This window comes from Salvelinus sp. IW2-2015, linkage group LG9 (assembly GCF_002910315.2).
Source record: "Salvelinus sp. IW2-2015 linkage group LG9, ASM291031v2, whole genome shotgun sequence".
In the NCBI taxonomy this organism is placed as follows: Eukaryota; Metazoa; Chordata; class Actinopteri; order Salmoniformes; family Salmonidae; genus Salvelinus; species Salvelinus sp. IW2-2015.
In genome coordinates this window covers 19,485,761-19,511,194 of record NC_036849.1, presented here as the reverse complement: position 1 = coordinate 19,511,194, position 25,434 = coordinate 19,485,761, and the positions used below count along the sequence as shown (strand labels likewise).

Here is a 25,434-nt window from a genome sequence, read left to right as displayed (position 1 = left end):
AAGGAATTGTCCGTAGAGCTCCGAGACAGGATTGTGTCGAGGCACAGGTCTGGTGAAGGGTACCAAAACATTTATGCTGCATTGAAGGTCCATCATTTTAAAATGGAAGAAGTTTGGAACCACCAAAACTCTTCCTAAAGCTGGCCGTGGCCAAACTGAGCAATCGGGGGAGAAGGGCCTTGGTCAGGGAGGTGACAAAGAACCCGATGGTCACTCTGAGTGAGCTCCAGAGTTCATCTGTGGAGATGGGAGAACATTTCAGATGGAAGCATTCCACCTTCATCAGGCCTTTGAGAAACAGACGCCTCACAAGTCCTCCACTGGCAGCTTCGTTAAATAGTACCCGCAAAACACCAGTCTCAACGTCAACAGTGAAGAGGCAACTCCGGTAACTGGCCTTCTAGGCAGAGTTTCTCTGTCCAGTGTCTGTGTTCTTTTGCCCATCTTAATCTTTTTTTTATATTGGCCAGTCTGAGATATGGCTTTTTCTTTGCAACTCTGCCTAGAAGGCCAGCATCCTGGAGTCACCTCTTCACTGTTGACGTTGAGACTGGTGTTTTGCGGGTACAATTTAATAAAGCTGCCAGTGTAGGACTTGTGAGACGTATGTTTCTCAAACTAGACACTCTAATGTTCTTGTCCTCTTGCTCAGTTGTGCACCCGGGCCTCCCACTCCTCTTTCTATTCTGGTTAGAGCCAGTTTGCACTGTTCTGTGAAGGGAGTAGTACACAGCATTGTATGAGATCTTCAGTTTCTTGGCAATTTCTCGCATGGAATAGCCTTAATTTCTCAGAACAAGAACAGTGTGACGAGTTTCAGAAGAAAGTTATTTGTTTCTGGCCATTTTGAGCCTGTAATCGAACCCACAAATGCTGATGCTCCAGATACTCAACTAAATCAAATCAAGTTTATTTGTCACATGTGCCGAATACAACAGGTGTAGACCTTAGAGTGAAATGCTTACTTACAGGCTCTAACCAATAGTGCAAAAAAGGTGTTAGGTAAACAATAAGTAAGTAAAGAAATAAAACAACAGTAAAAAGACAGGCTATATACAGTAGCGAGGCTATAACAGTAGCGAGGCTACATACAGACACCGGTTAGTCAGACTGATTGAGGTAGTATGTACATGTAGATATGGTTAAAGTGACTATGCATATATGATGAACAGAGAGTAGCAGTAGCGTAAAAGAGGGGTTGGCGGATGGTGGGTGGTGGGACACAATGCAGATAGCCCGGTTAGCCAATGTGCGGGAGCACTGGTTGGTCATCCCAATTGAGGTAGTATGTACATGAATGTATAGTTAAAGTGACTATGCATATATGATAAACAGAGAGTAGCAGCAGCGTAAAAAGAGGGTTTGGGGGGGGGGGTTTACCTGTTCATGATTACCTGTTCATGAGTCTTATGGCTTGAGGGTAAAAACTGTTGAGAAGCCTTTTTGTCCTAGACTTGGCACTCCGGTACAGCTTGCCATGCGGTAGTAGAGAGAACAGTCTATGACTGGGGTGGCTGGGGTATTTGACAATTTGTAGGGCTTTCCTCTGACACCACTTGGTGTAGAGGTCCTGGATGGCAGGCAGCTTAGCCCCAGTGATGTACTGGGCCATACGCACTACCCTCTGTAGTGCCATGCGGTCAGAGGCCGAGCAATTGCCGTACCAGGCAGTGATGCAACACGTCAGGAAGTGAGGAGGGGGAATAGGCTTTGTTGTGCCCTCTTCACGACTGTCTTGGTGTGTTTGGACCATTCTAGTTTGTTGTTGATGTGGACACAGAGGAACTTGAAGCTCTCAATCTGCTCCACTACAGCCCCCCCGTCGATGAGAATGGGGGGGCTCAGTCCTCCTTTTCCTGGAGTCCACAATCATCTCCTTAGTCTTGGTTACGTTGAGGGATAGGTTGTTATACTGGCACCACACGGCCAGGTCTCTGACCTCCTCCCTATAGGCTGTCTCGTCGTTGTCTATGATCAGGCCTACCACTGTTGTGTCGTCTGCAAACTTAATGATGGTGTTGGAGTCGTGCCTGGCCATGTAGTTGTGGGTGAACAGGGAGTACACGAGAGGACTGAGCATGCACCCCTGTGGAACTCCAGTGTTGAGGATCAGCGTGGCAGATGTGTTGCTACCTACCCTCACCACCTGGGGGCGGCCCGTCAGGAAGTCCAGGATCCAGTTGCAGAGGGAGGTGTTTAGTCCCAGGATCCTTAGTTTAGTGATGAGCTTTGAGGGTACTATGGTGTTGAATGCTGAGCTGTAGTCAATGAATAGCATTCTCACATAAGTGTTCCTTTTGTCCAGGTGGGAAAGGGCAGTGTGGAGTGCAATAGAGATTACATCATCTGTGGATCTGTTTAGGCGGTATGCAAATTGGAGTGGGTCTAGGGTTTCTGGGATAATGGTGTTGATGTGAGCCATTACCAACCTTTCAAAGCACTTCATGGCTACGGACGTGAGTGCTACGGGTCTGTAGTCATTTAGGCAGGTTGCCTTTGTGTTCTTGGACACAGAGACTATGGTGGTCTGCTTGAAACATGTTGGTATTACAGACTCAATCAGGGACATGTTGAAAATGTCAGTGAAGACACCTGCCCGTTGGTCAGCACATGCCCGGAGCACACGTCCTGGTAATCAGTCTGGCCCCGCAGCCTTGTGTATGTTGACCTGTTTAACTTCTCTGGGATATGTGGGACGGTAGCGTCCCACTTGGCCAAAAGCCAGAAAAATGTATCGCGCCAAATTCAAATATATTACTATAAAAATCAATCTTTCATGAAATCACACATGAAAGACACCAAATTAAAGCTACACATGTTGTGAATCCAGCCAACATGTCTGATTTCAAAAAGGATTTACGGCGAAAGCACACCAAACGATTATMTTAGCTCAGTACATAGCCACAYAAAAACACAGCCATTTTCCCAGCAAAAGATAGTAGTCACAAAAAGCAGAAATAGAGATAAAATTAATCACTAACCTTTGATGATCTTCATCAGATGACACTCATAGGACATCATGTTACACAATACATTTATGTTTTGTTCGATAATGTGCATATTTATATCCACAAATCTCGGTTTACATTGGCGCCATGTTCAGAAATGCCTTCAAAATATCCGGAGAAATTGCAGAGAGCCACGTCAAATAACAGAAATACTCATCATAAACTTTGATGAAAGATACATGTTTTACATATAATTAAAGATACACTTGTTCTTAATGCAACCGCTGTGTCAGATTTCAAAAAAGCTTTACGTAAAAAGCACACCATGCAATAATCTGAGACGGCGCTCAAACATAACAACATTTCTCCGCCATGATGGAGTCAACAGAAATTACATCATAAATATTCCCTTACCTTTGATCATCTTCATCAGAATGCACTCCCAGGAATCCTAGTTCCACAATAAATCGTTGTTTTGTTCGATAATGTCCATTACTTATGTCTAAGTAGCTACTTTTGCTAGCATGTTTAGTGCACATGTCCAAACGTTCGCGCAAATGCAGGCGAACTCGGACGAAAACTTCAAAAAGTTATATAACAGGTCGAATAAACTGGTCAAACTAAGTAGAGAATCAATCTTCAGGATGTTGTTATCATATATATCCAATACCGTTCCAACCGGAGCATTCCTTCATGTCTGTAGAAGTTATGGAACGCAAGGCGATATCATGAGGAAAGCGCATGACCAGGAACTGGCAATCTGCCAGACCACTGACTCATTCCCCTCCTATCCGGCCCCACAACACAGCAAAAGCTTCATTCCACGTTCTACAGACTGTTGACATCTAGTGGAAGGCGTAGGAAGTGCAAACAGATCCATATCTTACAGGGAATTGAATCGGCGATGAGTTGAACATTGACCAGTCTCAGAATTCTCACCTCCTGTTTGGATTTTTTCTCAGGTTGTTGCCTGCCATATGAGTTCTGTTATACTCACAGACATCATTCAAACAGTTTTAGAAACTTCAGAGTGTTTTATATCCAATAGTAATAATAATATGCATATATTAGCATCTGGGACAGAGTAGGAGGCAGTTCACTATGGGCACGCAATTCATCCAAAAGTGAAAATGCTGCCCCCTATCATAAAGAAGTTAAAGGTCTTACTCACGTCGGCTACGGAGAGTGTGATCACACAGTCGTCCGGAACAGCTGATGCTCTCATGCATGCCTCAGTGTTGCTTGCCTCGAAGCGAGCATAGAAGTGATTTAGCTCATCTGGTAGGCTCGTGTCACTGGGCAGCTCGCAGCTGTGCTTCCTTTGTAGTCTGTAATAGTTTGCAAACACTGCTACATAAGACGAGCGTCGGAGCCAGTGTAGTATGATTCAATCTTAGCCCTGTATTGACACTTTGCCTGTTTGATGGTTCGTCGCAGGGCATAGCAGGATTTCTTATAAGCTTCCGGGTTAGCAGCAGCTCTACCCTTTAGCTCAGTCCGAATGTTGCCTGTAATCCATGGTTTCTGGTTGAGGTATGTACGTACAGTCACTGTGGGGACGACATCCTCGATGCACTTATTGATAAAGCCGGTTACTGATGTGGTGTCCTTCTCAATGCCATCGGAAGAATCCCGGAACATGTTCCAGTCTGTTATAGCAAAACAGTCCTGTAGTTTAGCATCTGCTTCATCTGACCACTTTTTTATAGACACAGTCACTGGTGCTTCCTGCTTTAATTTTTGCTTGTAAGCAGGAATCAGGAGGATAGAGTTGTGGTCGGATTTACCAAATGGAGTGCGAGGGAGAGCTTTGTACGCGTCTCTGTGTGTGGAGTACAGGTGATCTAGAATTATTTTCCCTCTGGTTGCACATTTAACATGTTGATAGAAATTTGGTAGAACTGATTTAAGTTTCCCTGCATTAAAGTCTCCGGCCACTAGGAGCGCCGCCTCTGGGTGAGTGGTTTGTTCTCTTTTTGTTCTATGCAGCTGACTGAGTGTGGTCTTAGTGCCAGCATCTGTCTGTGGTGGTAAATAAACAGCCACGAAAAGTATAGCTGAAAACTCTCTAGGCAAGTAGTGTGGCCTGCAATTTATCACAATATACTCTACTTCAGGCGAGCAAAATCTAGAGACTTCCTTAGATTTCGTGCACCAGCTGTTGTTCACAAATATGCACAGACCGCCCCCCCTCGTCTTACCGGAGTGTGCTGTTCTATATTGCCGGTGCAGCGTATATTTAGCTGAATATCCATGTCGTCATTCAGCCACGATTCCGTGAAGCATAGGACATTACAGTTTCTGATGTCCCGTTGGTAGGATATTCGTGATCGTACCTCGTCTAATTTATTGTCCAATGATTGCACGTTGGCGAGTAGTATTGACGGTAAAGGCAGCTTTCCCAGTCGCCTTCTCCGGGTCCTGACCAGGCATCCAGCTCTTTGTCCTCTGTACCTGCGTCGCTTTCTCTTGCAAATAGCGGGGATGTCGGTCCTGTGGGGTGTTTGGAGAATGTCCTGTGCGTCGTCTTTGTTGTAGAAAAAATCTTTGTCTAATCCGAGGTGAGTGATCGCTGTTCTGATATCCAGAAGCTCTTTTTTGCCGTAAGATATGGTTGCAGAAACATTATGTACAAAATAAGTTACAAATAATGCGAAAGAAAACATATAATAGCACAATTGGTTGGGCGCCCATAAAACTGCTGCCATTTCTTCCGGTGCCATTTTACAGCAAAGGCTAACTAGTCTAAAGAAGGCCAGTTTTCAGCTGTGCTAACATAATTGCAAAAGGGTTTTCTAATGATCAATTAGCCTTTTAAAATGATAAACTTGGATTAGCTAACACAACGTGCCATTGGAACACAGGAATGATGGTTGCTGATAATGGGCCTCTGTACGCCAATGTAGATATTCCATAAAAAAATCTGCCATTTCCAGCTACAATAGTCATTTACAACATAAAGTCTACACTGTATTTCTGATCAATTTGATGTTATTTTAATGGACAAAAAAGTAGCTTTTCTTTCAAAAGTAAGGACATTTCTTTTGAACGGTAATGAACGGTAATGTATAAGTATATTAAAGTGGTAAAAAGTTTAGTATTTGGTCCCATATTTCTAGCACGCAAAGATTACATCAAGCTTGTGACTCTACAAACTTGGTCGATGCATTTGCTGTTTGTTTTGGTTGTGTTTCAGATCATTTTGTGCCCAATAGAAATTAATGGTAAATAATGTATTGTGTAATTTGGAGTCACTTTTATTGTAAATAAGAATAGTATATGTTTGTAAACACTTCTACATTAATGTAGATGCTACCATGATTACGGATAGTCCTGAATGAATCTTGAATAATGATGAGTGAGAAAGTTGCAGATGCACAAATATTATACCCGCTCAAAAATGCTAACCTCCCCTGTTATTGTAATGGTGAGAGGTTAGCATGATGGTTAGCATTGTAGGTATGCTATTTGTATGTCTGTAACTTTCTCACTCATCATTATTCACGATTCATTGCAGGAATCGGTTACAGCTTGAAGATTATTTTTGAGTGGACAGCTTGATGACAATCAGTCAATACTTAGGTCACCCAGAAAATATACTTAGGTATCTGTTGATATCAAATACATTATCAAGCATTTCACACATATAGTCCAAAAACGGACTTTTAGCGGTCGGGAGTCTACAGCAACTTCCTATGAGAATAGGCTTTAGGTGAGGCAGGTGAACCTGTAGCTATATTACTTCAACATCATCTGACACTACCCTGCCTGCGACAAATGGCTGATGTTTGGATGGATGATTGGCTTCAGTAGTGAAAACACCTTGAGACACATTGCACCTAGGTGAAGGGGTTAGTAGAGTAGCTAGAGTCCGTCCTGGGCTCTGAACCACCAAGGACCACAGCACCACATCCCAGATCTCTTAATGTTAACGCAACTGGCGGAAATCATGATCAGGTGGTTTAGCGCTTCAGTAGATTGGAGTACTCGCTGGCCTGGAACCCTGAGGGAACAACACTGTCATGCTACACTGCTCTGAAAGCGGATACGTAATGGAGGATGACTAATGCTATTGTGTAGTGACCTTTATACAGTATCAATTAGGGCCAGAGGTGTTCCTGACCATGTGACCCACCTGACCAGGAAAAACTCTAGGTCCTAGTTACACCTTGGCCAGTTCTTTCCTATGATCTATTGCTGTTAGCTAAATGTGTGGGTGCAGCAGCTCTCACCGTGCACTCCAGTTGAGGGTAGTAGGGGGTATCTCCGATGATGTCATCCTCTGGGGGCGTGATCCTGAGGAAGTCCAGGTGATTGGGACGGGAGACACGGTTCAGGGAGTCCTGGGTCTGGGAGATGGTATCATCACCGTCCAGCATCCAGATATCGGCCTCCTCTACACACACACACACACAAACACACATATGCACACACGTAAACACACAATAATGAGTTGTAATGAATTGTTATAACAGGTGTATTAGGATAGACTGAAACACACCCTCTGTTAGGGAGGGATTTTACAGAGCAACAGAGCCGGCATGTATGCTGAATGGATCAAGTGGGTGGAGGTAGAAAGCAGGCATCGTAGCTTTAAAAAATCAAAGACAAGCACATCTCTGCTGCAGGGTACAGATGTGTTTTATATACTGCACATAGCTAGACTTGCTTCAGCCTGAGGACCACCAACCGCCCTCTGATCTGATAAAGAACAGTGCCCTCTAAAACAAATGACACTATAACCAATATGGATTTCTGTATATGAGTCAATGCATTGGCCATCGCAGGACTGTAACAGAGTACATTACCTAGGGAATGGTAATACGCTCTTCTCTAAAACAATTGGCTAAAGAAACCAGACCAACAGCGTGTTTGTGTTTCACTCACTGTAACACATCTTTTCTGTTGTCAGGGATTGGAGAGGAGAGCAGCCGACATCTAGCCCACTCAGAGAGACTAAACCTGACTAAATCTGACTAGATAAGGCTAGGTTCTGGCTAAACTATGGTGGAACAGAGCTGCAAGAACAGGGCTATTGTGAGTAGAGTCTCTCATCCATACCCTAATCCATATTCTGAGATAATCCTCAAACACATCCACTCCCTTCAGCCTACAGGGAAAGATGCATTCAGAGTCATTTGGACTTTGTGATTCATAGCTCAGAGACAACCTCATCCATAGTCCATCACCCCTCCAGCCTATGAGCACAAATAATGTCAAGGGTAGACTAGTATTGTGCGCTCCCCAAAAACATAACACAACAGTGCATCTCACAAAATAATACTGTCACATCCACATTGACACGTACACATATGCACACGTGGTACTCTCACACACAGTGAAAATACTTCCTGCATTCTTCGCCTTGGGAGTAAACATTTCACTTTTAGTCTACACCTGTTGTTTACAAAGCATGTGATGAATACAATTTGATTTGAGAAGCGCTGAAGTACGATAAAGACAGAGGTGGGGGAGAAAGAGGAATAGAGAAACAGTTCACAATGAACGCACTGATGCTCAACAACCTCAACTCAGGGTTTTCTCATGCTGTAATACAACACCTTCCCAGGAGGGTCACACTGCTATCACTTCAACCTGTTGTTTAGATAAATAATAAGTTTAAACTGAGAGGTACAGTGGTTTGCGAAAGTATTCACCCCCTTGGCATTTTTCCTATTTTGTTGCCTTACAACCTGGAATTAAAATGGATTTTAAGGGGGTTGTATAATTTGAATTACACAACATGCCTACCACTTTGAAGATGCAAAATATGTTTTATTGTGAAACAAACAAGAAAACTTGAGCGTGAATAACTATTCACCCCCCCAAAGTCAATACTTTGTAGAGACACCTTTTGCAGCAATTACAGCTGCAAAGTCTCTTGGGGTATGTCTCTATAAGCTTGGCACATCTTGCCACTGGGATTTTTGCCCATTCTTGAAGACAAAACTGCTCCAGCTCCTTCAAGTTGGATGGGTTCCGCAGGTGTACAGCAATATTTAAGTTATACCACAGATTCTCAATTGGATTGAGGTCTGGGCTTTGACTAGGCCATTCCAAGACATTTAAATGTTTCCCCTTAAACCACTCAAGTGTTGCTTTAGCAGTATGCTTATGGCCATTGCCCTGCTGGAAGGTGAACCTCCATTCCAGTCTCAAATCTCTGAAAGACAAACAGGCTTTCCTCAAGAATTTCCCTGTATTTAGCGCCATCCATCATTCCTTCAATTCTGACCAGTTTCCCAGTCCCTGCCGATGAAAAACATCCCCACAGCATGATACTGCCACCATCATGCTTCACTGTGGGGATGGTGCTCTCGGGACGATAGGAGGTGTTGGGTTTGCGCCAGACATAGCATTTTCTCATTTGACCAGAGCACCTTCTTCCATATGTTTTTGGAGTCTCCCACATGCCTTTTGGTGAACACCAAACATGTTTCTTATTTTTTTCTTTAAGCAATAGCTTTTTTCTGGCCACTCTTCCGTAAAGCCCAGCTATGTGGAGTATACGGCTCTAAGTGGTCCTATGGACAGATACTCCAATCTCCGCTGTGGAGCTTTGCAGCTCCTTCAGGGTTATCTTTGGTCTCTTTGTTGCCTCTCTGATTAATACTCTCCTTGCCTGGTCTGTGAGTTTTGGTGGGTGGCCCTCTCTTGGCAGGTTTGTTGTGGTGCTATATTCTTTCCATTTTTTTTATAATGGATTTAATGGTGCTCCGTGGGATGTTCAAAGTTTCGGATATTTTTTTATAACCCAACCATGATCTCTACTTCTCCACAACTTTGTCCCTGACCTGTTTGGAGAGCTCCATGGTCTTCATGGTGCCGTTTACTTGGTGGTGCCCCTTGCTTAGTGGTGTTGCAGATTCTGGGGCCTTTCAGAACAGGTGTATATATACTGAGGTCATGTGACAGATCATGTGACACTTAGATTGCGCACAGGTGGACTTTTTTAAAAGTAATTATGTGACTTCTGAAGGTAATTGGTTGCACCAGATCTTATTTAGGGGCTTCATAGCAAAGGGGGTGAATACATATGCACGCACCACTTTTCCTTTTTTTATTTTTTTGAATTCTTTGATAAAAGTAATTTTTTTCATTTCACTTCACCAATTTGGACTATTTTGTGTATGTCCATGAAATCCAAATAAAAATCCATTTAAATTACAGGTTGTAATGCAACAAAATAGGAAAAACTCCAAGGGGGATAATTACTTTTGCAAGGCACTGTATCTAACCTCATGCTGCATAAGATGCTCAACTCTCACACACTATAAGATCCCTTCTCTTTTGGTTTTGTTTCCACTCTCTAAAGGAGTCCCTCTTATTGTATATTCCTGGCTCATATATGGTGTTAATAAACTCATTGGTCATTCCAAAAGTTCAAATGTACAGTAGTATGCTTGAACAAAGGACACGAGAAAATATACTTCTGTGAAAATACAAATTAATACATTTGTTCAAGATAATAATTATTGAGTACAAAATAAAACATTTCAAGACATGATTTTGAAGCTTCAAATGCTTTATATTTTCATTGCAAATTATCACAAGACAAAACAACAGGTCTTTCTCATTTGTATATTGATAAAGTAAGACAGTTTAAAGATTTGTAAGATATTTCACTGGCTCCAGGTCATCTACAAGTCTCTGCTAGGTAAAGCCCCGCCTTATCTCAGCTCACTGGTCACCAAAGCAGCACCCACCCGTAGCACGCGCTCCAGCAGGTATATCTCACTGGTCACCCCCAAAGTGACCAGTTCGCTGCTGCAAATGACTGGAACGAACTGCAAAAATCACTGAAGCTGGAGACTCATATCTCCCTCACTAGCTTTAAGCACCAGCTGTCAGAGCAGCTCACAGATCACTGCCCCTGTACATAGCCCATCTGTAAATAGCCCATCCAACTACCCCATCCCCATACTGTATTTATTTATTTATCTTGCTCCTTTGTACCCCAGTATCTCTACTTGCACATTCATCTTCTGCACATCTACCATTCCAGTGTTTAATTGCTATATTGTAATTACTTCGCCACCATGGCCTATTCATTGCCTTACTTCCCTTATCCTACCTCATTTGCACATACTGTATACAGACTTTTTCTACTGTATTATTGACTGTATGTTTGTTTATTCCATGTGTAACTCTGTGTTGTTGTTTGTGTCGCACTGCTTTACTTTATCTTGGCCAGGTCGCAGTTGTAAATGAGAACTTGTTCTCAACTAGCCTACCTGGTTAAATAAAGGTGAAATTAAAAAATATATATATAATAAATAAATGTATAATTTTAATATTCTCCAAAATCAACAGAAATATGGAATTTTATTTCACATTAATGGAAACAAAACACAGACATTGACTACTAATGTTGACAGTAGCACTTATACAAAACTTGTACAAAACTTCATCCCATGGCTCAATGTAATCTACCACTCATCCATTATGCTAATGTCTCTGACCTGAGACTTTATATTCAGATGATGGTACATTGCATGTAAGGTTGTTCAGATTGATTGAATCACAGTACAGTTGAGTTAGATTGTTGACAGTTCAGTTGGAATTTGTCTAATTCTTGTCTTGATTAGCTTTGGTTAGGACTGTCCAGCCGGTAGGTAACGTAGTATGTCTGCAGGGAGACAAATAAATAGCAAATAATAACAAGCAATAATGATAGATACATAAATGCACAATTAGGTTATCTAATGCTATAATATTTATAAATTGTAATATAAAAATATACAATTATTAAACAAATCAATAGCAATATGCATACGTGATTAAGCTATGCAAAATAGCAACAAGATAACAAAATGTCTAAGTGGGATGCAAAAACATGTGGTGTGGTTGTATAAATTGGCAGTGGCTATTTACTGTAGCATTTAACATGTGGGTCACACATCAAACAATAGATGAAGCTCATAAAGCTAGTAGGCTTTCCAGCAGTATTAACTAAAAAGCAAACCTCAATTTGCATAAAAACAAGTGCACGAAAGGTTCAAACAATGACGTGTCGGGCCTCCCGGGTGGCGCAGTGGTCTAGGGCACTGCATTGCAGTGCTAGCTGCGCCACCAGAGTCTCTGGGTTCGCGCCCAGGCTCTGTCGCAGCCGGCCGCGACCGGGAGGTCCGTGGGGCGACGCACAATTGGGCTAGCGTCGTCCGGGTTAGGGAGGGTTTGGCCGGTAGGAATATCCTTGTCTCATCGCGCTCCAGCGACTCCTGTGGCGGGCCGGGCGCAGTGCGTGGTAACCAAGGGGGCCAGGTGCACGGTGTTTCCTCCGACACATTGGTGCGGCTGGCTTCCSGGTTGGAGGCGCGCTGTGTTAAGAAGCAGTGCGGCTTGGTTGGGTTGTGCTTCGGAGGACGCGTGGCTTTCGACCTTCGTCTCTCCCGAGCCCGTACGGGAGTTGTAGCGATGAGACAAGATAGTAATTACTAGCGATTGGATACCACGAAAATTGGGGAGAAAAGGGGAAAATTATTTTTTTTTTAAAGTAAAAAAACTATTTAAAAAAAACAATGACGTGTCAATTTACAATTAGAGTACATGACTAACAGTATGTGGACACCTGCTCGTCGAACATCTCATTCCAAAACCATGAGCATTAATATGAAGTTGGTACCCCTTTTGCTGCTATAACAGCCTCCACTCTTCTGGGAAGGCTTTCCAGACTTGCTTCCATTCAGCCACAAGAGCATTAGTAAAGTTGGGCACTGATGTTGGGGGCGATTATGCCTGGCTCGCAGTCGGCGTTCCAATTCATTCCAAAGGTGTTAGATGGGGTTGAGGTCAGGCTCTGTGCAGGCCAGTCAAGTTCTTCCACACCAATCTCAACAAACCACTTTTGCATGGACCTCACTTTGTGCATGGGGGCATTGTCATGCTGAAACAGGAAAGGGCCTTCCCCAAACCTTTGCCACAAAGTTTGAAGCACAGAATCATCTAGAATGTCATTGTATGCTGTAGCCTTAAGATTTCCCTTCACTGGAACTAAGGGGCCATGAAATACAGCCGCAGACCATTACTCTTCCTCCACCAAACTTTAAAGTTGGCACATAATGGCACAGGAGGGGAGTGCTGCCCTCTTATCGGCTCTTAACCAACCATGCTATTTTGTTAGTTTTTTCGTGTTGTTCTTATCTTGTTTGTACATAATGTCTCTTATGACCGAAAAAAACTTCTGGACATTTGAACTGCGATTACTCACCTCAGATTAGACAAAGAGTTTTTCTTCAATGAGACGGATGGGAGGGATATAATACAGACACCCAACCAGGCCCAGATCCCCATCATTCGCTGGAGAAGGAAACTGAGATTTTGCGGAAAAAGATCAGGGTGCCTTGTAAGGATCAGGCGACGAGTGGCTAATCTGCCTTTGCCTTCCATTCTGCTAGTTAACGTTCAATCGCTGGAAAATAAATGGGACGAACTGAAAGCACGTATATCCAAACAACGGAACATTAAAAACTTTAATATCTTATGTTTCACAGAGTCGTGGCTGAACGACGACATTAAGAACTTACAGCTGGCGGGTTATACACTCTATCAGCAGGATAGAACAGCAGCCTCTGGTAAGACATGGGGTGGGGGCCTATGCATATATGTAAACAACAGCTGGTGCACGATATCTAAGGAAGTCTCAAGGTTTTGCTCGCCTGAGGTAGACGGGGCTGTAGTAGAGCAGGTTGAGAGCTTCAAGTTCTTTGGCGTCCACAAGTCTGGTTCATCCTTGGGAGCAATTTCCAAACGCCTGAAGGTACCACGTTCATCTGTACAAACAATAGTACGTAAGTATAAACACCATGGGACCACGCAGCCATCATACCGCTCAGGAAGGAGATGCGTTCTGTCTCCTAGAGGTGAACATACTTTGGTGCGAAAAGTGCAAATCAATCCCAGAACAACAGCAAAGAACCTTGTGAAGATGCTGGAGGAAATAGGTACATAAGTATCTATATCCACAGTAAAACAGAGTCCTATATTGACAGTCCTATATTGACATAACCTGAAAGGCCGCTCAGCAAGGAAGAAGCCACTGCTCCAAAACAGCAACTGCACATGGGGACAAAGATCGTACTTTTTGGAGAAATGTCCTCTGGTCTGATGAAACAAAAATAGAACTGTTTAGCCATAATGACCATCGTTATGTTTGGAGGAAAAAGGGGGCGGCTTGCAAGCTGAAGAACACCATCCCAACCGTGAAGCACGGGGGTGGCAGCATCATGTTGTGGGGGTGCTTTGCTGCGCAAAGGAGGGACTGGTGCACTTCACAAAATAGATGGCATCATGAAGCAGGATAATTATGTGGATATATTGAAGCAACATCTCAAGACATTAGTCAGGAAGTAAAGCTTGGTCGCAAATGGGTCTTCCAAATGGACAATGACCCCAAGCATACTTCCAAAGTTGTGGCAAAATGGCTTAAGGACAACACAGTTCAAGGTATTGGAGTGGCCATCACAAAGCCCTGACCTCAATCCTATAGAACATTTGTTGGCAGAACTGAACGCGTGTGCGAGCAAGGAGGCCTACAAACCTGACTCAGTTACACCAGCTCTGTCTGGAGGAATCGGCCAAAATTCACCCAACTTATTGTGGGAAGCTTGTGGAAGGCTACCCGAAACGTTTGACCCAAGTTAAACAATTTAAAGGCAATGCTAATAAATACTAATTGAGTGTATGTAAACTTCTGACCCACCGGGAATGTGATGAAAGAAGTTAAAAGCTGAAATAAATAATTCTCTCTACTATTATTCTGACATTTCACATTCTTAAAATAAAGTGGTCATCCTAACTGACCTAAGACAGGGAATCTTTACTTGAATTAAATGTCAGGAATTGTGAAAAACTGAGTTTAAATGTATTTGGCTAAGGGGTATGTAAACTTCCGACTGCAACTGTAAAAGTCATTTTAGAGAATCCAGTTCAGAGGCCCAGCTGATGAGCTCCATCAGCAGCAGATGTTAGAATGGAAAATGAATATGTTTATGCAACAAATCAAATCGTATCGAATCGCGTCAATTTGTTCCTCTAATCAAACAGAATCCCACCAAATCGTTTGTAACTAAAACGTATTGAGTAGAGAATAGCACTCTTCCATCTTTTCATCCCTGAGATATTAAACATTTCCTGACAATTGAGCTTTGAGACTAGTTTGTCCACATCTGTAAACTGTGACTACACGGCATATTCTGAGCTGAGGACACAGGCAGCAGTGTTAAAAATGCATTAATAGGGCCACGCTGCCACCATCTGGACAGGAATAGGTAGAGAGGCTTTGTGTCCCTGTAGACACACTCACTGCAGTGCAGCTCTGACTGGCTGTCTTGCTCTGAGCAGAAAGACCACCCTAAATACAAAGGTACACAATGAATTAATGCCATCATCAGGGGATCTTGTGTCTTCTTCTGAAATGATATGTATGCCAAAACATATTATATACTTGAATCTATTAAACGTTTGCTTATTACACAGATGAAAAACACAATACTAGTACACTGAAAAATAATACACTCAAACAATTGAATGAGAGTGAGCCTCCATTCCACTATAATAATAGAAAGTTAAACTCATAAAGTGATGACTAGAATCTGATTTAGAAAGCACTCTGCTGCATTAGGTAATACATTTATTAGCGTGTGCTCTAGACAACAACGTGGCAGTACTTCATTACACACACACACACACACACACACACACACACACACACACACCACACACACACACACACACACACACACACACACACACACACACACACACACACACACACACACACACACACACACACACACACACACACACACACACACACACACACACACACACACACACACACACCACACACACACACACTATGCTTAGGTGGAAGCAAAGTTCACTGGCACTGGGGAAAACTCTGCTCTAATTGTTATTTAATCTCCAACTTCTCTTAAACAGAAGCCAAGGTAGGCTGAATCGATGCCTGTAGTTCACTGAACACAGAGCCAGATACACACTTCTCTTTCTCACTGATGACATGGGATCTGATAACAACACTCTTTTCCAGGCTATAGAATGGACTGAACCTAAGACAACATTATCATCTTGCCAAACTCATTCCTACTGGATAGTGCTACTGTTCTGCTCCTGCTACTTTACTAGTTGCTACTCTGACTTATAAGACTTACAATAACTCCTGTTTCCACACCTCCTCCCTCTCAGTCAAGGCCAGGCAGGCAGACAGGCAGACAGACAGGGAATGCTGTGGTCCTGCAGGTGTTCATTGACAGGGTTGTGATGTGACAGTGAATAAATCAAGAGCTTGTGAACTGAGCAGCTGTCAAACAGACAGTGAGAAAGAATATAGTATTTTTTTCATTTTTAAAAATTATTTTTCAATTTCTTTTTTTACCATTTTCCTTATTTTATTTCACTTAGTCCTGCATGTTGGCGCTCGAAGCCCTGTAATCACACCTGCAACCCTTTACATGTGACTATTAAACACTCTGAATATGAAAAAGAGCGCATTGGGCTGTGTGGGGTAGGGACAGCACAGGGCTAATAGAACAGGGCCTGTGTTAGTTAGGTCACATGGTGCTGAAGGCAACTTATGGCTGATCGTGGAGTGCCTGGAGGTGTCAGTGGTGATTAATGACTGGAGATAATACGCAACTCACCGCTCAACAATCTCAAGGTGAGCAGGAACAACCCTTTTCTTAATGCACTCCATCGAACAGGCTGAAGCCATACATTATAAACAGTGCACTCTTCTCTCTCTCCCTCCCTCCCCCTCACCCACTAACCCTCAAAGTGGTGTCCAGTGCCTAACTCCTACCGTACTATACAAACATCTATAAACTCATTATTCCAATATAAAGACTGCCCATGTGCTTGGTTAACTAGAAACTCCATCATCTCTGTGCTGCAGGCAAGTTTTATACATCTTCATTTCCTGTCTGTCCTGCATGGTTTAACCCTGCTCCCGCTGCTCTCTGTGAGCCATTGGTTGGTTGTCTGGGGCCTGGTCTACAGAGGCAGGGTGGACATACAGTAGCTGAGAATGGAGATTCTCTCTCTCTCTCTCGTGCCCTGAAGGGGAGAACTATAATGTAGCATGACGTGATGGTCGCAGATTCATCATCACTCATCTCCTGTGTAGCACTAGCAGAGCGATGGGCCGAAGAGAGCGAATGGAGTGGGACTTGTGTGATGTCTGCACGTCAACATAAAGCACAACAACTAGAGGCTAAACAACTACAGTAATAATACATGTAAGCAATAAAATAGGTTTTCAACAGATAACATTAACCTAAAAGTTACATGATACATAAATACGACTATTTAGGATTATGATAAGAAAGGTAAGATTATTCTGAAGAGCTCCAACAGTAACAAGTTCCTCCGTAGAGGGACCTTAGTGCAGAACTATTCCTCTGGCTGTGATACAGCTTAGACAGGCAGCGTGAGAGCTGAGCACAAACCCTCCTACCCAGACGGGCTTCGCACAATCTATTTCATTATCTGAATAAAGCTGGCCCTTGTCCTCACTGAGAGGAGCAATGTTGCATGACCGGCATTTTGCAATTGACGCTAGGAGAGGGGAGGAAAGACAACTGACTCCAGGCTGGAGTGATCAGTTCCATATGGCCTGGTTTATGTCATTAAGGTATTATTTAAGGTACCTCAGAATGAGCACAGAACATTCACTCATACTCAGTCTCTATTTGTGTCAGTTGCTGCTGTCTCTGCTATAGACAGTGGGAGGGAGTGAAAATCCTTTAAGAAAATTTAAAAATGGGATTTACATTTTCTCTCCTGCTTAGAGCAGAGTAATTACAATGACAATGAACATAGCATAGATAATCCGAGCAGAAATCTCTAATATAACGTGATTGTTATATATTCCCGATTGTACATCCATAAACAGACTTTAGGTCTAAAACATAGCGAGCGCAGAGCATTTATATTGAACAAAAATATAAACGCAACATGTAAAGTGTTGGTCCCATGTTTCATAAGGTGAAATAAATTATCCAAGAAATGTTCCATACTCACAAAAGTGTATTTCTCTGTATACAAATTAGTTTACATCCCTGTTAGTGAGCATGTCTCCTTTGCCAAGATAATCCATCCACCTGACAGGTGTGGCATATCAAGAAGCTGATTAAACAGCATGATCATTACAAAGGTGCACCTTGTACTGGGGACAATAAAAGGCCACTCTAAAATATGCAGTTTTGTCACACAACACAATGCCATAGATGTCTCAAATTTTGGGGGAGTATGCAACTGGCATGCTGACTGCAGGAATGTCCACCAGAGCTGTTGCCAGAGAATTTAATGTTAATTTCTTTACCATAAGCTGCCTCCAACGTCGTTAGAGAATTTGGCAGTACGTCCAACCACGCCAGCCCTGGACCTCCACATCTGGCTTCTTCAGCTGCGGGGTTGTCTGAGACCAGCCACCTGGACAGCTGATGAAACTGAGGAGTATTTCTGTCTGTAATCAAGCCCTTTTGTGGGGAAAAATTCATTCTGATTGGCTGGGCCTGGGTCCCCAGTGGGTGGGCCTTGCTCACAAGTAGGTGGGCCTATGCCCTCCCAGGCCCCCCAATGCTGGGCCCCTGCCCAGTCATGTGAAATCCATAGATTAGGGACTAAATAATTAATTTAAATTGACTGATTTCCTCATATGAACTGTAACTTTATATGAACTGTAAATTGTTGTATGTTGCGTTTATATTTTTGTTAGTATAGAAGGGGAAGGGGAAAGGGGATACCTAATCAGTTGTACAACTGAATGCATTCAACTGAAATGTGTCTTCTGCATTTAACCCAACCCCTCTGAGTCAGAGAGGTGTGGAGGGCTGCCTTAATCGACATCCACGTCTTCGGGCGCCCATGGAACAATGGGTTAACTGCCTTGCTCAGGGGCAGAGGGCAATAGGTTTCTAAATGTTACATATATTTATACACTCTCCCCTATGTACAGTTTCCTTTGACCAATTAAACATTGATAACTGAACCTCACACAGACAACAGAGATGACAGAGATCGTAATTAAATGAGAATATTATTGGCAGGACCAACCATGAAGGGCAGCCTTTATTCTGACCTACATAGTAGCAATTCTATTGTGGACTTCAGGAAACAGCAGAGGGAGCACCCACCTATCCACATCGACGGGACAGTAGTGGAGAGGGTAGTAAGTTTTAAGTTCCTCGGCGTACAGATCACGGACATGCTGAATTGGTCCACCCACACAGACAGCGTTGTGAAGAAGGCGCAGCAGCACCTCTTCAACCTCAGGAGGCTGAAGAAATTTGGCTTGTCACCAAAAGCACTCACAAACTTCTACAGATGCACAATCGAGAGCATCCTGTCGGGCTGTATCACCGCCTGGTACGGCAACTGCTCCGCCCACAACCGTAAGGCTCTCCTGAGGGTAGTGAGGTCTGCACAACGCATCACTGGGGGCAAACTACCTGCCCTCCAGGACACCTACACCACCCGATGTCACAGGAAGGCCATAAAGATCATCAAGGATAACAACCACCCGAGCCACTGCCTGTTCACCCCGCTATCATCCAGAAGGCGAGGTCAGTACAGGTGCATCAAAGCAGGGACCGAGAGACTGAAAAACAGCTTCTATCTCAAGGCCATCAGACTGTTAAACAGCCACCACTAACATTGAGTGGCTGCTGCCAACATACTGACTCAACTCCAGCTCACTTTAATAATGGAAATTGATCAAAAATGTATCACTAGCCACTTTAAACAATGCCACTTAATATAATGTTTACATACCCTACATTACTCATCTCATATGTATATGTATATACTGTACTCTATATCATCTACTGCATCTTGCCGGCTTTATGTAATACATGCATCACTAGCCACTTTAAACTATGCCACTTTTATGTTTACATACCCTATATTACTCATCTCATATGTATATACTGTACTCGATACCATCTACTGCATCTTGCCTATGCCGTTCTGTACCATCACTCATTCATATATCTTTATGTACATATTCTTTATCCCTTTACACTTGGGTGTATAAGGTAGTAGTTGTGGAATTGTTAGGTTAGATTACTCGTTGGTTATTACCGCATTGTCAGAACTAGAAGCACAAGCATTTCGCTACACTCGCATTAACATCTGCTAACCACGTGTCTGTGACAAATAAATTTGATTTGATTTTGATTTGATTTTAGCCCCTCTGTTGTCCATTTGTCCTTTTAACCTTTCAAGTGTAATTAATTACTGAACGTGGACAAAGGATGGCTCAGAACCCACTGAGGTCCTTCCAAATGAACAGTGAGACTGTTTTCAGATCTCTATCAAAGGGGAGATTTAGAGGGGACAATATGCAGCATGGAGAAATATCATGTTACTATCTATACATTCAGACACTATACTATACATACAGACACTGTTCATGCAATTCAATAACGGCCAGTCTTCATGTTATATGCCTGTAGATGAAACTGTATCCTGTTCACTCAGGCCAAGAAAAGTTATTTATAGAACTCATATTGATTAATCATGAGCCACAACAGCCTGAAAAGCACACCGTGGCACAGACAGGCTAACAGGGGAAAATAATTATACTGCTTTGAATCCTATTTCTCTTATCATTTAAAGGCAGAAGCCAATTTTGACCTTTAAAAGAAAATATGATTTTCTGTCTGTTTGAATCTAGTCTCAGTAGTTTTGCATTCTGGGAAGCCTGGCGATCTAGGTTCAGAAGATGAATGAAAAATGGAAGCGGTGAAGACTTAAGCCGGCTCTGCAGGAAATTGTGTGTATGTGGTGTGTGTGAATGGGTGGATGGGGGGGCATTACCACGATGAGAATTGATTCAGATTATTCCCACATGAGTAACACTATCTATCCGCCTGCATACCCAGCCTTCCTCCAGCCATGACTATACTAGGCTGAACATTGGCTGTCAAGCTTGTGCCCCTTGTAGTTCCTCAGCATTGTAGAGGAATCCTGGCCGGATAGGAGTAACAATGCTTACTGGTCCAAAATCACAGACTAAGAAAGGTTCATTATTCAATCATTCTTCACAGTCTATAAACAAACTACGTGGACAGTGAAAAAGCAAACTGTGGGCAATTGCTGTTGAAAAGAGAGAGAGTGTCAGCTACATTGGTGAGTAGGTGCAGTGGTGAACGTAGATTTACTTTCTTCCCGGTACAGGACCTTCTATTTGTGCACGCACCTAAACAATGTATGGGCATAATCATAGAACTACATATAGAATCCCTATTAATTCATAAGGATTTGTCATTTAACTTTTAAAATGCATTAACTTTTATTGTTGCATAAACACAACCAGTCATGATGTTTTCATCTGATTCACAAACAATCACTTCAAACAGCTCCTTTACTAGGCTACCAGTGCACGTTCATCCACTCACAACATATTTCCACCTTCCAAACAGTGGTGAATGGAAGGATACATCTGTTACACCAAACACCAAAAAGTGTAATGACATTTGGCAAATGTCATTAGGCCAGATTGTATGTGTTCACTGCTGTCTGCGCTCCTGTCGGTTTCGGCCACGCTACCACATCGCATTTTGCAGCATAGGCTGCTATACTACTCGTTTTCAAGTCCATTTGTCATGCCTCTGACATGCAGTAATGACAGATAATGGTGTAACAGTGTACAGTTTTCTTGTTTTACCGGTACGCTTAACCCAACTATTTATTTTGCCGGGACGCTGTACCGGACCGTACTGCCTTACTTTCACCCCTGGGTAGACGTCATCAATGTAGTTACAATGTAATTACAGGTAACTGTCTAATGGAAGCACCAGGCAAACATTGATACAATCAACTTGCTTCATGACCTTTGTATCTTCCTTTACCAATTTGGACTGATGGGATGTACCCAAACACTAAGCCACGCTACAGCACTCTTACACTGATCAAAGGTTGGGAGGTCACATGGCACTACCAGACAACCTGCCTACACAACGTAAAAGCAGGCTACTCTTTGCTGTAGGGACAAGGCATTTGGGGTACAATGGCTGACAGTCAACGTTACATTTTTCAATGGCCGAGGCTTGTGACACTTCTACATGGATTTAGAAAGAGGATATGGGGGAGCAATACTTTGTATCACATTTATGCTGTCGATGTAACCATGGAGATACTGCAGTTTATTAATTCCAGATTAAGAGGCGGTCAGGCCATTCGGAAGTTCTGCTGCACTTCTGCTTCTTAAACTACATCCCAAATCCTAATCCTTTTTTTCTGTAACCCGTGTGCCTATTGAGGCTGTCTTTGTCACCTGGCAGTCTGTGAACTCGGTAGGCAGTGGTTTAGGAGGAGGTGCAGAGCACCGAGAGGACAAATTGGCAATGCTTCAGTTAACATTGTTTTCATGAGAGCGGTAGTGGGTTTGAACTGCATGTCAACCCAGAGCCTTTGATCTGGGACCCCATCACAGCCCCTCCTTCCCTGCCCGGTGCTGAAACGGTTAAGAGTGTCTCATCAGCATGGGTTAGAAATCAAATCAGTCTCAGGCTCTGCTCTCTCTCTCTGTATGTTGGGTAGCTTTTAATACGGAGTCACATGCCAAGGGCAAAGCAAGCATATCAGGCCAGTCACAACCAAAACAGGACGATCAGAAACCATTTTAATTTAAACAGATTGGCAAGGGATGACTGTGCATCAGATAGCACTGGGACATGCTTTACTCTGTCTCTGACCTAGAGGGGGGAACTACAGAGAGAAAATAGCTTCAATCAGTAGGGAAAACTCCCACAGTGTGCAGTAGAAATAGTTTGTTGTTTGACAGCTACCACACTGCAGTAACCAAGCATTTCCAAAACATCTCCAGGCTGAACAGACTGGGTAAATTGTTTTAGCTATAGTGCTCAGGTGCTATATTCTACACATCAATCACTATGTAATCTCTCTTACAGCTAAGTTAACATAACAGCCATTGCATTCCAGTGTTGTATTGATGCCTGATTAAGGACCAATTCTGAGAGGCACGTCCCACGAAGGAGTGAAAGCATTGATGTCAACATTAGTGTCAAGACAGGGGGACATTACAGGAAAGAATGCAAGCGGTGTACAGAGTGCTTTTGATTGTTAATAACACTAACTCACCTGTTGCCGTAGATAGGCCATTGAAATTCCATTTGGAAGTCCCTGGTAGTCTGCTGAGGTTCAGGTCCAGCCGTGTGATGGTCCGCTTGTTGCCATTCTTATCTATGACCTCTGTGGTGACTTTGGGCTCCTCTTCGTATCCAGTCATGGGGCTGTCACTGTCCGTCCCCTGGCCAACGCCAACGTCAGAGAGGAGCAGGATGCGATGGTTGAGCTTGGGGCTGGGGAGCTTGTGCGATAGGGGGGACAGCACTGGGGACATGCTCTGCAGACTGTTGGTGGCAGGGTAGGAGGTGTTGAACACCCCACACAGAGAGGGTGAAGAGGGGCTTTTCCTGTGGAATTTGACAGAGGCGGCCTCAACAGGGAGTGAGAGATGCAGCTGCAGTCCCTCTGAAGGTTTGGTCCCTCCCGTATCTTTAATGTTCCTGTTTAGACTCCTCCACTCCCCATACCCCTGCTGACAGCTGCTCGTCCCCGGCTGAGGTACATCTGATTCAGCCTCTGGATAGAACTCTTTGGACCAGTCTGGGCTAATATGGCTAACATGTTGCACTGTGCCCTCCATCTCCTGCCCCTTGGCAACCATCCTAACCCCCGTGTCCCTCCTGTTGACCTCATCATACAGCTGGTGGGCTGACTTGTCCTCAGACCTCATGGGACGAATGTTGTTCCCACTCATCATATGCTCTCGTTGAACATGATCCTGCACGTCTTCCAATAAACTACAGGACGAAGCTTTGTAGCCCAAGCAGAGTTCACTGTCGTACTCAGACATGTTGTTGCAGAAGTCCAGGTCTGGCTCAGAGGCACGAGAGTCTTCCTCCATGAAGTCCCAGCCCTCCCTAGCGATATGGAAGTGCTCCTCCATACCGAGGATGGGTTTGCTGGCCACACTGACATAGGAGCCTGACATTGGAGTGTCCGAAGATTGGAGAAAGGCTGGGGTCCCAGGAATCATTTTCTCCTCCGCCACTGGGATGAGGTTGGATTGATCCCGGGTCTGAGCCGAGGACTGAAAAGATAAAGACTCTACTGCAGTGCTCCCTATCCCTACTTTCTTCTTCATCTTGCTGTGCAGGAACTGCTCTGCACTGTTTAACTTCTTTCCCCCCAGCTTCTTCAGCTTCCTGCCCAGTGAGGAGGCTCTATTGTGCCCCAGGGACATAGAGAGAGCATGTTGAGCATTGCTGCTGAGGACCTGTCCTGAGAAGCTCCCACGACCCTCCCTGTGATCCTGGAGCTTCCCATCCTGAATACCCATCCTGACTCTGTCAGCGCAGTCTCCACACAGAGATAGGAGATCAGCCAGCAACTGGTGGTGCTCCGCGGCTAGCCAGCAAAGCTCAGCAACAGCCTCCTTTGTTGCCTGGCAGCAGTTGAGGAGTTCGCCTGCGGACTCAGAAGACTGGCTTCTTCGTTTGGCTGCCGTGGGATCCACCTCTCCCTGGTCTTGGTCATTACAGGACTGGGCCCACCGAGGGGCGTGGCTCTTGTACATAAACCCTGGGGCCCTCCCCTTGGGTTGATAAAGACTGATACTGCACAGTTCCCGGATGGGCTCGTAGAGACACAGGACTATATGCCTGCCCTCCATTATGGGCGCCATGTTAATTGCTTAAGCACTTTAATAAAATGGACTGTTGTCCCCAGACGCTGGTGTGTTTGGCGTTGGACTTCAGAGGAAGAGTCTGAAGAGCTCTAGCTGTTCATCATCTGGTTGATTGAACTCCTGTCAGAGAGAAATATGCTTCATTGAGACAAACAGCCATTTTATCTGCCTGAGTAAATATAAAGCATGTAACAGCTGTCAATCAAAACCTTTAAGGCTTTGTTATTTGTCTGTTATTCTATTGAAAATAACAGGTGCACCAGTGGAAATGCTTAGCACAACAGAAGTGTCCCCGTTTTACAAATAAGCAACACCAGCCAGACCGTTTTAGACAGAAGATCTTTGGCAATACATCAAGAGTAATAGTTCTTAGTTTCATTATTTAATGCACCCCACTGCAGCAGTTCTGAATATAACCTTGAATAGGGATGTATTTCATTTATATTTAGGCTATGCATTTGCACAGATGAGAGGTTTAGAACAGTGGTTCCCAACCAGGGGTACTAGGTACTTTTTTGGGGTGGCAGGTAGCCTAGTGGTTAGAGCGTTGGGCCAGTAACCGAAAGGTTGCTGAATCGAATCCCCGAGCTGACAAGGTAAAAATCTGTTGTTCTGCCCCGGTAGGCCGTCATTGTAAATAAGAATTTGTTCTCAACTGACTTGCCTAGATAAATAAAGGATAAATAAAAGGATAAATAAATAAATAAAAAGGACCCAGGGGATACTTGAAAAGACTCATGAGAACATAGG

General features: G+C 43.7%; 1 protein-coding gene across 1 annotated transcript; it reads right to left on the bottom strand.

The window, feature by feature from the left end:
- Positions 1-210: 210 nt before the first annotated feature.
- Positions 211-24,792, bottom strand: LOC139028274 (formin-1-like). Its single transcript, XM_070445285.1, has 3 exons — positions 23,073-24,792; positions 7,181-7,344; positions 211-237 (listed from the first exon to the last, which is right to left on the bottom strand). The coding sequence occupies exons 1-3, from the start codon at positions 24,679-24,681 to the stop codon at positions 211-213; spliced, it is 1,800 nt and encodes a 599-aa protein (XP_070301386.1). The 5' UTR covers positions 24,682-24,792.
- Between the last annotated feature and the right edge of the window lie 642 nt (positions 24,793-25,434).

Bases quoted from the DNA above. Each gene is read 5' to 3' on its own strand.
- LOC139028274 (XM_070445285.1), bottom strand. From the start codon at position 24,681: ATGGCGCCCATAATGGAGGGCAGGCATATAGTCCTGTGTCTCTACGAG. The intron at 7,345-23,072 runs GTGAGTTAGTGT...GTGTGTGTGTAG, and splicing joins TGGCCTATCTACGGCAACAG to AGGAGGCCGATATCTGGATG. The intron at 238-7,180 runs GTGAGAGCTGCT...CCATCTCCACAG, and splicing joins ACCCTCAACTGGAGTGCACG to ATGAACTCTGGAGCTCACTC.